The 13,890-nt window shown below is 39.5% G+C and overlaps 2 protein-coding genes across 3 annotated transcripts in view; both read left to right on the top strand.

The window, feature by feature from the left end:
* The first annotated feature begins 837 nt into the window (after window positions 1-837).
* On the top strand, window positions 838-11,440 carry slc25a33 (solute carrier family 25 member 33). The gene is made up of 7 exons (XM_077545444.1): window positions 838-1,024; window positions 3,486-3,659; window positions 6,351-6,428; window positions 8,198-8,298; window positions 8,451-8,517; window positions 10,253-10,533; window positions 10,620-11,440. The coding sequence occupies exons 1-7, from the start codon at window positions 978-980 to the stop codon at window positions 10,817-10,819; spliced, it is 948 nt and encodes a 315-aa protein (XP_077401570.1). The 5' UTR covers window positions 838-977; the 3' UTR covers window positions 10,820-11,440.
* A 148-nt stretch (window positions 11,441-11,588) lies between these two features.
* LOC144035611 (uncharacterized) overlaps window positions 11,589-13,890 on the top strand; it is an 11,483-nt gene continuing 9,181 nt past the window's right edge. The window contains exons 1-2 of one of the 2 annotated variants that reach the window (XM_077545426.1): window positions 11,589-12,548; window positions 12,650-12,755. In XM_077545426.1, coding sequence (XP_077401552.1) covers window positions 12,725-12,755 — 31 coding nt within the window. In that variant the 5' untranslated portion in view covers window positions 11,589-12,548; window positions 12,650-12,724. Of the gene's footprint in view, window positions 12,756-13,890 lie in introns of both variants that reach the window. The other variant, XR_013288470.1, reaches the window with a different exon arrangement.

The following is a 13,890-nucleotide window of genomic DNA, read 5'->3' as shown; positions in this document are numbered from 1 at the left end:
TCAGGATGGACTATTGCAGCAAGAGATGGCGTATTATACAACTCAATGAGTGTAAAGATAAGTGATTTTCCCCCCCTCAACAATGGAATTTAAAATATGGTTTCTCTCTTTCATTAACTTACATAGTTTGCGAAGGGGGGAATCACAATATGTGTCAGATTTTGCTGCTGCTTTGGTGAGGCAGCTTACTATGGAGTCAAATGAGTGCCAAAATTAATAGTAAATACAAAGACAATCAATAAAATAGAACATTAATAAATAAAATACAACATTGACAAATGTAGTCTTATCAAAGCAATCAATAGAAGAGAAGATTTATTACTATTAATTTTGGCACTCCTGTGACTCCAAAGCGCACTTTCCAGCATGCTTTGCAGCGCTCCTTGTAAATAGCTTTGCCCTTTCTTTGCTTTGTTGTAAATGAGCTGTGATGTCTTTGCCAATAACAGTTTTTAATTTAAAATGTGCAATAGGTTACCGGTCGGAGGAATAAAGCGATCAACAGCCTGAGCAACTGTGTCATCATTTAACACATAATATGAAAGAGAGCGTTACAAGTCCAGTAACCAACCACAGTTGATTTGTGGACAAATAAATAGAAATTCAACATCACCATAAGCAGCCATTGTATTAACCACTGTCAAATTCACAACAAGTCCAACACGATTGACCTCGTGCTCCTTTTGTCTCACCGTTTGTAGCAATAACAAAGCACGACTTGAAAAAGGTCACAGACGCGGTGCGCCAAGCACGTGTGACTTACGTCACAGACAACGCCCTCATCCGGCTTGCTGACGTCAGCGTGGGCGACGCCTCCTCAGTTGGTCTGCCTCTGTCTGACAGCTCCGCCCAGTCTGCTCACAGAGACTAGAGCCAGAGCCCTGTACACGTGAAAAAAGCCTACCGCTCGTTCTGCGCTAAATCGAGTTTAATCGGACATATCACGTTAGTATGGTGGCTTTTTGAAGAAAAGGCATATGAAGATGGCCCAGAAAGACACGCTTCTGCATCTCTTTGCTGGAGGGTAAGTCATTGTAATGCTGCTGCCTCTAAACGGGCAGTTCAACACATTTGTCGAAAATAAATATAAATAGTAATGTTAAAATAACAGTGTTTCGGTAAGCGAATAGTTCCTGGGCTCATACTACCGGGCCGCTAGCCGGCGCGCTAACTGGTTAGCGCCGGCTAGCTGGCGTTAGCATTTCATTATCATTTGGAGCTAACGTTTTTCCTATGTTCTTCCATTATTATATATGTATTTCCCATACAAACGGGTTGCCTTAAGAATACTGTCTGTGTGTTTTAAACTCGTTACACCCCTTAGGAAACCTACTTGTCATTCAGTCACCCGGCAGGCAACATCATACACATATCGCATGATTCGTCCTCGGATATTACCTAGCTAAGCTTAGCACGCTATATATCAATCGTGCGTCAAGTTCATAGCTGATAACATTGCATTTTGTGCTTGAAATGCTCCATTAAACTGCCACTGTGAGGTTGAAGTTTAGCTAGCGATTACTTGGCACGATGGCGGATCGCACGGGTTGTAGTCATCTGCTATTATGTAACGAGGCTGTGTTCCAGCAGCTTGCTGCTGGTGTACAGAGAGAAGAACCATAAATGTTCCTTGTAGCGCTAAGGGGAGGAAAAATCGTCACTTGCCGAGGTGACTACAAGCGACACGCTCATGTTAAGGTCAAGCTTGAACCAAGAATGTTTAGTTAAAATGACGCCATTTTACCCTTGAAAAGTCACAACAACTTTGGCAGTGGCTTCAGTTACACCATTCAACACATACGTGACAAGAGGGTTATCGAAATTTAGTACTTTCTAGCAGAACATAGACCATTTTTTCCCGACAAGGCACATATTTTAACATTGGGGAAACAAATGTGTCAAATTTCGCAAAAAGTACTATAAATACTCTGAAATGAATGACTGCTTCTCATCTCAATTTACTTACCATTTGTGAAATGAATGTGTTGTTGAACACAAAACTATTATGGTTTTCTGTTGAAGTGCAACAGGTTAATAGGCAGGTTAGTTGTACTTGTACCTTCGGTCATCTAGTAAAGCACATTTGATTATTCTGCTTGTCACTAACACTGAAAACATAGCTAGATGTGCAAAGATGCATTATTTGTATTAGATGAATAATAATTGTTGATGGTGAAAGTAATCTGTTTAATAATGTGGCACAAAAATAAATTAACACAGTGTTTCCCACACCATGTTAATACTTGGGTGGGCCACCCAAGTAAACTGGCCACCACCCGATATGTTTTTTTATTTATTATTAAAAATAGATTTAAGAAAAAACATGTCGCGACCAGATATACCACATGTAATATTAGTTTGCCGTCACTTTGTGAATTGTGAAGCTAGAGGATAAGTAGTAACAGGACTGAGACCCACCCCCCGAGTCCACCCACCCAAGTAGATTTAAAATCTGTGGGAAACACTGTAATTCACTTTCATCACAAAGTGAAACCGAATGCTCTTCCGTGACTGCCCGTGTAAATAGGAATTGCAGCTGCTCTGAAATGCAAGCCAGCATTAATTACATGGCAAATGGGTGAAAGATAACATTTAAACAAACCGAAATACAATTATGCAAGTGACACGGATGCATGGGTTTAACTGCGACAACTGCCCAACAGAAAAACAGCTGTAAATGTGTTCAACCAATGTGGAAAAAAGTATCTGCACAGTTGGCTCATAACAATTAATCAAAGCTGTCATGAGCACATTGCATGGTAAGACACAAAACATTAACTCAACCTGAACACCTAATTAGCAATTATCCTGGACCATCAAAGAAACTTGCCGGTTGGCAGTCAGCAGCTATAGTCACAACTCGTGGGGCATCGAGGGATCCCTAACATGAACTAAATCTACTGATCACTTCCACTATAGCAGTGTTTCCCAGTATTTATTGAGCCAAGGCGCATACCAGTTTACATTAGAAAAATGTCACCGCTGATTTCCCCCAAAAAAAGTGACAAAAGTATATACTCTATGTATACTGAAATATTGTTAATCTTGTCTCTATTTTGTTACAAATGTACTTCCTCTGTGCGCAATCTGGGCCTGGTTATTTGAACATAAATGTTTTATTCCTTTGGAATTGAAGAAAGGCACACACAGAGATCAGAGTTTTCGGAACAATTAAGTGAAATGTTATCATTTCCTGTGGCACGGTGATTAGGAATCATTGCGGTAGATTATGCGAAATGATGGTTTTCCTCCCAAAAAAGGAAACTGGTCACCAAAGGGAAAGCACAAGTGCAAAGTTATTGACGCACACTGAAAGTCCTCCGGTCTTGTGAGGTACGCTAGCAGCTCGCGTGACCAGACTATTTAGGTCTTGTGGCCTTCAACTGCAAGGCTTCCATATTGGGAATTAAACTGATGTGTTGAATACGTAATCAAACATAGCAACTGAATAATGTACTTTTTTTCCCCTTCATATCGTTTTGCAGGTGTAGCGGTACAGTGGGAGCCATCGTGACCTGCCCCTTGGAGGTGTTAAAGACACGACTACAGTCTTCCGGGCTCACCTTCCGGCCCGTCTTCCAGGTCCAGCTTGGCACCCTGAGTGGGACTGGGGTCATCCGACCAGGGACTGTTACGCCTGGGCTGTTACAAGTCTTACGGTAAAATGTTGTCAGACAAGCCCCTATCAGCTCATGTTGCATTGCGCAATTTGAGGCATTTGCAGTTCTCTACACACGGTGGGAACACTTTGTTCCTACACATGTAGACAGTACAATGTCATACTTACTGCTGCTTAAAGACTTATGTAATGTAGTGGAAGCCCAAGGAATATCATAGGGAGAGCCTCCTTGTATTCTGTATACAGTCCACTTAGCTACTTTTTCTGGGAGTACAGTAGTTGTATAACAACCTAGATTCTGTTATTTTTTCAACATTTCCTGGTTAAAAGGCTGTGTCATAGTCTACCAATGAGTGCCACTAATCTTGCACATAAAGAAGGATTAAGTACACGGTGTACTGCCTGCTCTTGCTTGGTGTTCCTAAACAGCTGCATGCTGTGACACACCATCATTCTCCACCAGACACCGCTTCACATGTACTATAGCATATTGATGTCCTTGTTTTTATTTTTATAAGTCTGCTTTAGAGAATAATGCAAGAATCTACAAGGGATTTTTTATTTATTTTTTTAAATAGGGTGCTGTAGCGACAGTGTTAAATTACACCCAGATGACGGAGACTGCAAACTGGTCTGGTATGATGTCAAGTGAGGGTTGAAATGTTAAGGCCCAAGACACCCAAACAGATGATAAAATAGTCTCAAATCAATGGACACATGTTTGTGTACCAGTTCAGCTCTCAGGTGGTTTTAGCGCAAATGTGTTTTTCTCTCTTATGTGTACAGTTACAGTATGTGCTGTCTTTGCAATGAATGACATTTTTACAGTGTACCAGATAACACATACAGTAGTAGTATACTCAGCCAGTGACTTTGACCTCAAAACAGACAGTTTCGTTTTGACCTGGCTGTTGTTGTAAAACAGGTGTTTTGTAACTGTAAGAGCATTTTAGTGGGTTAATACATCCTGTATGTTACAGAAGCCAAAAACACAGAGTGCTTTGCTTCCTACCACATTTAATTCCCAGTCATCTGAGTTAAGAAGGTCACCCAAAGTTAAAAAGATGGGCGGTGGGGTTGTGTAGCAGATGAGCCAATTGCATGTGACTTAGGGGCTATGTATGGATTTGTCCACACTCATCGTCAAGGGTGGGCCATAGAGGTCCGTGCCCGCCCACCAAGATGATTTTGCGCCCCCCCCCCCATTTCAGGCATGTATCACTAAAATGGTTCTCCTTTTTTTTATTACTATATTTTTCATTCATTGTGTTTCGCACTCTTCTGTCCGAGTGTCAGTAAATGCAACACAGGTCTGCGGTGGAGGGAGGTACATTACATTCATGGTTATTGTTGCTACTGCTCGCCGCTGGTGAATTGTTTTTGTTTTCGGCGTCGGCTACGGCCAACAGTAGCCGTTTGTTCAAGACAAATAAAAAGCGTGACATTCCCAAGCAACGTTTTCTGGCGGCATTCTTGCTTGCAAGACGTCACAACAGCTGCTTTTCCACCAACAAGCCCAGGATCTTTGAGTTCTGGATAAAGGAAGTTCTTGGTTGTCAAAGTTCCGCAGGGAATTTATCATTTATGTTTCCACAGCGTCTTAGAGCTCTCCGTAATTAATTCAAATGAGTTTGATGAGCCCAGCCGATGTAAAAACATTGTATTTATTTTTACTTTTATTTATTTATTTATGCATATATGTATTTTTTTTTTGTTATTTTTATTTGCATTAATATTTTTGGGGATTACATTTATGAACATCATTTTTTGCATCCGTTTTTATTTTCAATTTTAGTCATTTATTTATTTATTTAGTTAGTAATTTATTTATTTTGTTTTGGTCCTCCATAAGTGCAGCCCGTCCCCTCAAAGTTCCAGCTTGGCTCAGCAAGACCCTGCTGCTGAGATATAACTCGGATGTCCCCTGGGGAATTGAATTACCCCGGAAATTTTTGTTGGTGGAAAAACGTGCAAACTGAATTTTAACCAAGGTAAATTGAAAAGTTCTCCAAAAGTTCCGGCGGTGGAAAAGTTTGATTGGCAGTCTTATCTGCAACAGTTATTACAGACTTACTTATACGTGCCAATACGTCAATGTTGGCATGCAAGAGTCAAGTACATTTTGTAGAAGTGAAGCTAGCTGCAAGTTTCAAGTGAGGAGAGACATACTACAACTACATTCGTGTCTGCAACTAAAGAGCCACTTGAAAAAAGAAACCACGAGCGCCACATATTGTTTGGTTATCTAAAATGAGGTTGGATTTTGCTTTCCTTTTATCATCTTTACAAATAGCTTCACTTTGCCTCATCCAATATGGCTGTGGCGTCAACGTACTACGACGGCGTTGCCGTCTACTGTATATGTATGTACTCTAAATGCCGTCCATGATAATACTGTCAGCGGACGCCATTCAATGGATAGATGCCCAGTAAGTGCTCACGTGAATTTATCCAAATATATGGGGCAAGTTAATGCTGTCTGTAGGGTATTCATAATAAATGGGCCCACCCTTAAGCCTGGGTTCTGGTGTCTGGTCTGGATCTGTCTCAAGGAAGCAATTCTGATGCAACACTTCATCATATTAGGAGGATGTTATAATATCCATTCATAGAACAGGGCATCATTGCATGAATGCAAGTTTATGTATTTATTTATTTTTTTAAATAATACAAAGACAATCAAATACATAGTTTATCTTTGTATTAACCAATTGTTTTGTATTTCTTTCAGATCAATCCTCGAGAAAGAGGGACCAAGATCTCTTTTCCGTGGTCTGGGGCCAAATCTTGTTGGCGTGGCTCCCTCAAGGTAAAGCAAACGCTGCGCTGCGGCTACACATTAGCGTATCTTCCTTATTTAGGCAACACTCGCCATGCTTACATAATTGTATTTTTGTAGCACAAAGTCGAAGTGGCAATGTGGCAATGTTGTGACGCATGCCAGTTGGTGCGCAAGTCACTGTTTACACACTATGAGATGTCCTTGTACTCAAAAACACCAAAACCCCGAAAGCCAAAACTTTATATTACACACTTCTAAGCTTGATTGCTCTAATGAACAAGAAGCTATTTTAAAGCTCTTTTAAATTAATTAATGAATGTAGTGTATTTTGAACATGTTGTGTAAAGCAAAGGCAAAAATAAAACAACACATAGCATGTACACATAATCTGAAAAGGAGTAGGAAGAAGTATAAACTTTTTTTTTTGAACTCCTACCCCTTAACTACCTTAACTACTGTAACTTAATTTATATAATACGTAGAAATATAAATGTCTAATATCCATATATATACTACACATACATTATAATCTTGTCCATATAGACATAACACAAAAAACAAACATTTTATACATCATATTTTTCCACTATTTTATTTATAACTACATCTTAATGTCAGCTAACTCATTTCTTCTTTTCGATACCTTTTCATACCAACAATGTCCAAATTCTCAGAGGGGAATTAACAAAATTTGAGGAGAGAAAAATCTCCCACAAAAAATACACAGACATATTTCAAGCATGCACACAAACATGAGCGCAATCTTAATGTGAGCTGCCGATATCCTTCTCTCAAGACCTGACTGTTTGTTAATATAATTTCAATGCTTACTTATTTCCAAGTGTTAGCATAGTCAAATGAAACTGTTCATTCATGCTGCTGATGGTGTTCATGTGTCAAAACATTTTTTTTTTTTTTTTTTTTATTGTTGTTGAGTCGTCATTGTCACTACAAGCTCCTCAACTGTTACTATGAACAGGTTTCTGTCTGTACTTTTAGGATTTTATTCTTATAGTATCAGAATTTTCTTTGTCTGTTTGCCCCCCCCCCCCCACCAAACATGTTGGGTTTGCAACATTCAAATCATGAATGGACACTGAACTTACAAAACACACCCAACACTTATTCCATTGCTGCTACTTTTTTACATTTAAAACATTCCTGATTCCGCTGCCGCTATACACTAATATGACGTGTGTGACTTACAGCCATTTGCGCTGTATTTATTCTTGTTTCGTGTAGCCTTTATATGATTTAATTCTCTATTCCTGCTAGTTATTCTTCAAATGTTGGAGTTTTGTTTTGTCTATATCATTCTCCATCATATGACGGCAGTAACACTTTCTATTCTATTGTATACTATTCCGATGCATTTTATACTTCCTCATTTTTAATGTGCCAACAAGCAAACCCATCCTCCAGATGTATTCTTTTACCATAAATGTCCTAATGCATAACAAACCACTGATTGGCCTTTGAGACTGCTGGCTGGAGACACTCATGGGGTTACGAATAGCCGCATCACAAGTGTTTTATCCATTAATGCTACCGCTCCCCTGATCCACTAGCCAACTTGGACATGCTCCCATTCAGACCAGCTCTTGTGGCTACTGGGGCTCTCGGTGCTTATTCAGCCCATTCTGGCGTCATCTCAATACATGCTCTCCACAATCCCATCATGAATGGCCCTATAAAACTACACTCACATGTTACACAGCTTGAGAATGTGTTCACGTGTTGTTTTGCGCGTGTGTGTGTGTGGTGAGTTCTCACCAGTTTGTTCTCCTGTGTTTCAGAGCCATTTATTTTGCTGCATATTCCAAATCCAAAGAGCTTTTCAATGGGATGCTGGTTCCTAATAGTGGTGCTGTACACATGTCCTCTGCTGGTATTGCAGGTGAGCCTCTATCGAGGATATTGTCACACACGGCTTCAAAGCAGTGTCATGTGATTCAGCAGCCAGTCAAATGTTTTGGCGGGCTTCAACATTAATTCTCACGTGTCTTAAAATTGTTTACAAGTAGAATAAACATTTTGTTTGTCCCTCAGCTTTTGTGACAAACTCCCTGATGAACCCCGTCTGGATGGTGAAGACCAGGATGCAGCTGGAGAGAAAGTGAGTACGGCCTTAAGTGCACCTTAAGCACCATCTGGGCCTGCATAGAGTAGACCGGTGGTTCCTAACCACGGTGTGACGGCATATTTGGCCCTACGTGGCAGAACCCCATTGAAATGGACCGTTGTAAAAAAATTAATACAATAAAATAAAAAATACAATAGCCGACTCGCACCATGAAACAGCTTGATGATCAAGCAAGAAGTGTGTTTTTGAGACTCTTCCTTCCCCCATTCACTGACTATAACCGACGTGCTATGTACATCGTTTGTGTGCATTTTGTTGACAGAGCCTGCACGCTTCATTATTTCATCCACAGGTAGCCTACATATAAAATGATAGTTAAATAATATTGTAAAACACAATATGAATACTGTAGTATTCGTATGGCTTGGCTGGGTCTTGCTAACTTAGATAAACTGTGACATTGTTAATCTGCAACCTTGCAGATTGAAATTTCAAAACCAGTGGTTGACCTTTGGCCACTCATTAAAACTGGTTGTTGAACCATGTGCACTAAAAGATATTTAATTCAGGTTCGGAGGCATCACTGAGTGTGTGGCAGGCTTTAGTATATTGTGAGAGCTCGACAGGTGTGTTGAAGTAAATTGCTCCCATTTAATTTCATTTAATTCGTCCAACTTTTTTGTTTCTTCTCAGGTAATTCATCTTTGTTCAACGTTCATCCATCTATACTTGTGACATAGTGACAGGCAGAACAATTAAATGTTTCTTGAAGTTACAGTTGGAGCAAATAGTGTGTCATACAACAGAATAATTCAAAAGCATTTGTTTTAAACTGAACAGTAAAAAATACATTTGTGAAATACATTAAGCCCTTTTATGACCTACTTTGTTTGGTGGTATTCTGTGAGATTTTTTTTCTTTCTCTCCCCAATATAAAGTATGTGCCTTGGCTTAGTGACGTTTAGGAAAGCCTGGAGTAGGTTACATGGACGCAGTCCGTGTGTAGAATGGCGTTTACAACAGAAGCCCCAACCACCTGACACTTTTTTGCTGTCCTTGGACCATTCACTACGTGACTCTGAGCTTGTGATCTGGGTCCGTAAATACACAAGCGCTGACGCATTGGCCAGTGTGCAGACGAAAAGTCTATATTTACACTTGCATGTGGAGGGGGTGTTGAATATGCAAGGTCACAGTATTTATTTATTGGTTTATTTACTTACTTATTTTGTTTTAAGGAAGAAAAAACATTTATTTTTTACCAAATAAGCATCATACAAGTCAGGAAAAGTCTTGGGTGACTTCAAGCAAAACACCGTGATAGTTTGTTATTCATTTAACTCTAAGGTTAGAGATTGACAGCTGTTATATAACAAAAGGATAAACCCAAGATTAATATTTGAAGAGCTCTTTTTCAAAACACTATAAATTCCACCAGATTATTCTGAGAAAAAATAAATTTTTTGCACATTGCACATCTGCACCTTTTGTAAACATGTCGACAGTCTCATAATAATTGTGATGATAAAATCAATATGTTACATACACTATAGATAGATAGATAGATGAACAAAAAGAACAAAGATCATATTTTTGAAAATGAGATGAGGGGGTGAAATTGGATCTGTTACGCTGCCCAGTGTTTGGGGGTCACTGCTCTACTTTGTTCCACAAATAAAAAGAGTTTTGATAAAATGTCAGCCTCTCCTTAAAAAAAATCTATTGTGATTATTGTCAGTAATTGAAGGATGCTTGTGTGACTTTTCAGAGCACGAGGAGAGAAAAAGATGAATGCCTTGCAATGCGCCCGCCATGTTTACAAAACGGAGGGCATCCGGGGCTTTTACCGCGGCCTGACTGCATCCTACGCCGGCATCTCTGAGACCATGATCTGCTTCCTCATCTATGAGACGCTAAAAAAGCGGCTCGCCGACCACCAGCTGGCCTCGCCAAATAGTGAAAACGAGAAAAGAGCGTCTGACTTTTTGCGCTTGATGATGGCAGCTGCTTTCTCAAAAGGTTGTGCCTCCTGCATAGCCTACCCACATGGTAAGCGCTTGTTCCAGGCACACTTCCTGTCACAATTGATTTCAGCACCAAATGACCTAAAAATCATGTATTGTTTGTCTCCACAGAAGTGATTCGGACTCGACTGCGTGAGGAAGGCAGCAAGTACAAGTATTTTTTTCAGACCGGGAGGTTAATAGCTTTGGAGGAAGGCTACGCGGCTTTTTATAGAGGACTCATTCCACAGCTAATTAGACAAATCCCCAACACAGCCATCGTCCTGTCCACGTATGAACTCATTGTCCATCTACTGGGAGAGTCAAAGTAAAAAAAAAAAAAAGGCCGTTTGGTGACTTTGGTGGTTTTCTTTCCGGCAACCGTTGAATGCCACACTATGCCTGGACAGTTTGAATTGCAGCACGTTCATGTCAGTGTGGTGCCTGAGAGACTTCTATTTTGGAACTGAAGCGACTTGTTCTGTTATCATATTGTTTATCAAAATGGAACAAAAAGTTGCTAACCTGTGGGGACAAAAACAGGCCACCTTTCCAGATGACTTTTGTTAAGTTAACTAAATTATTTTTAGTTTTGTTATTTTATGTCTGTTTCCTTTGTATTATCAGTGATAGCCGAATTCGATTACATGAGAATGGAGGTTTCTCATGTAGTTATTATGAAGGGAAATGATTCAGCTTAAAGCGCTAGTAGTAATAGCGCTGTTGTCACCTTTCAATGAACACACTCACCATTTTTGGACTACTATAGTATGCTTGTTTTCAAGTTAGATTTATAGAAAATAACTGAGTCATATTTTCTTTAATACATATGAAAATATATTTACATTACATCTTAATTTTTTTGTGTAAAAAAGGATGGTCACGTTTTATTTACAAAATGACAAGTTTGATGCTTATTTGACAAATGAGTCAATAAAAGGCATTGAGACAAACGCAATGTTTTTTCTTTTTTTTCTAGTGACATACATATAAATTGTGTGCTGTACATTGTCGTCATGGAAGATAATTTAACTATGGCCAGACTCAAATTTTCTTTTTTTTATTGGACACATTTGTGAAAACATTTGTCTTTTCTGTTTTTAATCCTGCCATTTCTCCGTATGTTAGTACTACAAACATCTGTGCATGTTCGGAGATCTTATCAACTGAGAGGAGATAACATACCACAGAAGCCTCTGTGCTCATGATGACACATTATTATGAGCGTTATTATTAACTTGTATCCTGTAAAATTATGGTTAAGGACAACCTAATTTACTGAAAAACCTTCCTCCTGTGTTGGAATACTAATGCTTAAGTTATAATTGCATTCAATATTTGTATGAATAAACTTGTAGGCCATACAAATTAATTATTCACCTTGTGTAGCATGATGATTATTTTGCCACTGCACCAACTAGTTCATTATATGCCATTCGTAACCCCGAAATGTCAGATAACAGTACGAACAAAACATGGTGGTAATTTGTGAGTGCCATTTGTGGCACAAGAGAATGTATCGCACCACCGGAAAAGGTAATAAATTGGGCACCATTTATACCCTTAAAATTACATTAGTTTTGGTTATTTAATATTAGAAACCACTTGCAGGTCAGAACGGTGTACAATTCAGTAAATATTTGTCTGAAGAATACATGATCTAGGGATAGGTCATGAATGTACAATATTCAAATGAATGAAAAAGAGCAAATAACTGAACGTGCTTCATGCGCCACGTGACAACGCAGCTGCGCAAACCAGTCAATCGCATGCCATTTTGTAACCTCGTGATGCTGAACATGTCGATAATTTGCTGCTTTGTAAAAATCAATGAAGAGCTCAATATAAAGGAATAAAGTTGCAGTTTGTTTTTGAACAATGGTTACGGTGTAATGCTGATCCCTGGCGGCCGCCTGGAGAACCGCTAATCTCCCGGGCCGGATGAACTCCACTCTTGACACAACATATTCCCGACATGGACGTCAAATTATTGTGACGGCCTCACTTTCGTCATTACTGTAATCGGCGTCGCTTTTAGGAGCAGAAATGTCTATCCCTGGTGTACGTTACAGCTGTTTAGTACTCGCCACTTAGTTAAAGCGCTCCTAGTTGGCACTTAGTCTGCTTTGCTAACTAAACTAGCACATGCTGTGTGTTTCTAGAGTCCTCCCGACACTCCACCGGCCGGTCATCGTCACTCCGACCCTGCTGTTTGATGGAAGGGTGAGGGGGAAACGATGCTAACGTTCCTCTGCATTCTGCTAACGGGTAAGTTTAGGCTGCTAAGGTTTGGCTAACGTGCATTTAGTTAGCCCTGTTTATGCTAATTACGCAATCTTATGGGCTGCCTCCCATCGTTGAGCAATTTTACTTGACAACGTATTGTATTAGTTAGGTGTTCCGGTTTAAATTACCATTTATCTCTGTTGTTTGTATAGCACCATTAGCAGCTTCTCTTTAAACCTTGTTTTAAAAGGTTTAGGGTGTTAAGCCTTACTGTTAATTGAGCGTTGGTACTCTACCCGAACCCCAGACCTGCAGGCTTGAAACCCCAATTCGAAATCCTAACCCTTGTTTAAAAACCCTAACCCAGGCTTGAAACCCTAATATGAAACCTTAACTATTGCGAAACCCTACTTTGTAACACTAATAAATAACTAAGAACCAAAAGCTAGTGACTTTAAATGTTTTAATATTTGTCTTTTGGATAACACAAATTGCGATAGAGTAACTTAGCAAAAATCAACAAATCAAAGCTGTTCTGTGCACCACCACCACCACCAACGTTTTCCATAGTAACTTTTGTAGTCACAACTAGTTATTTATATAGTATTGGGGGGTGGACAAGGTGCGGTGAACACTAAGTGTTTCCCAATATTTATTGAGCCAAGGCATTCATACATCTTACATGAGAAACATCTTATGGCACACCACCAAACAAGCATGTCACAAAAATACTGCATACTGAAATCACGATGTGTGTTGGTGACAGAAGAACATTTAATTGTTCTGCCTGACACTGTACGTAACATCACTGGCATAGATAGTAAAATAAAAATATTGTTTTGGAGTAAATAAGTTATACTTTTTGAACACCTGACCTGACCTCATGACACACTAATGTACCAAGGCACAGTGGTTGGAGTCACAGGACCAAAGGTAATCATCATGAATGAACAGCTTAAAGCGGAAACCAAGTCAAAAATTTGCTTTGCAAAAAATGTTTGGCTATTATGAACGTTATGTGACCAAACCCATAAAACAAGAGCTGTGGCGTTTGCAGTGCAAGCCCATAGGCACTTAAATGTACATTTCAGTTGACAGCAGATTGCTATTTGGATGGCTGAAAACGGGTGGATTAATCTGGTTAATTGTTATTCCAAAAATGAAATATTAATCATAT

The sequence above is a fragment of the Vanacampus margaritifer genome, chromosome 1 (genome assembly GCF_051991255.1).
Source record: "Vanacampus margaritifer isolate UIUO_Vmar chromosome 1, RoL_Vmar_1.0, whole genome shotgun sequence".
Taxonomy (NCBI): domain Eukaryota; kingdom Metazoa; phylum Chordata; class Actinopteri; order Syngnathiformes; family Syngnathidae; genus Vanacampus; species Vanacampus margaritifer.
Note: the sequence above shows the minus strand (reverse complement) of the source record. Positions and strands in the feature narration are given on the sequence as shown.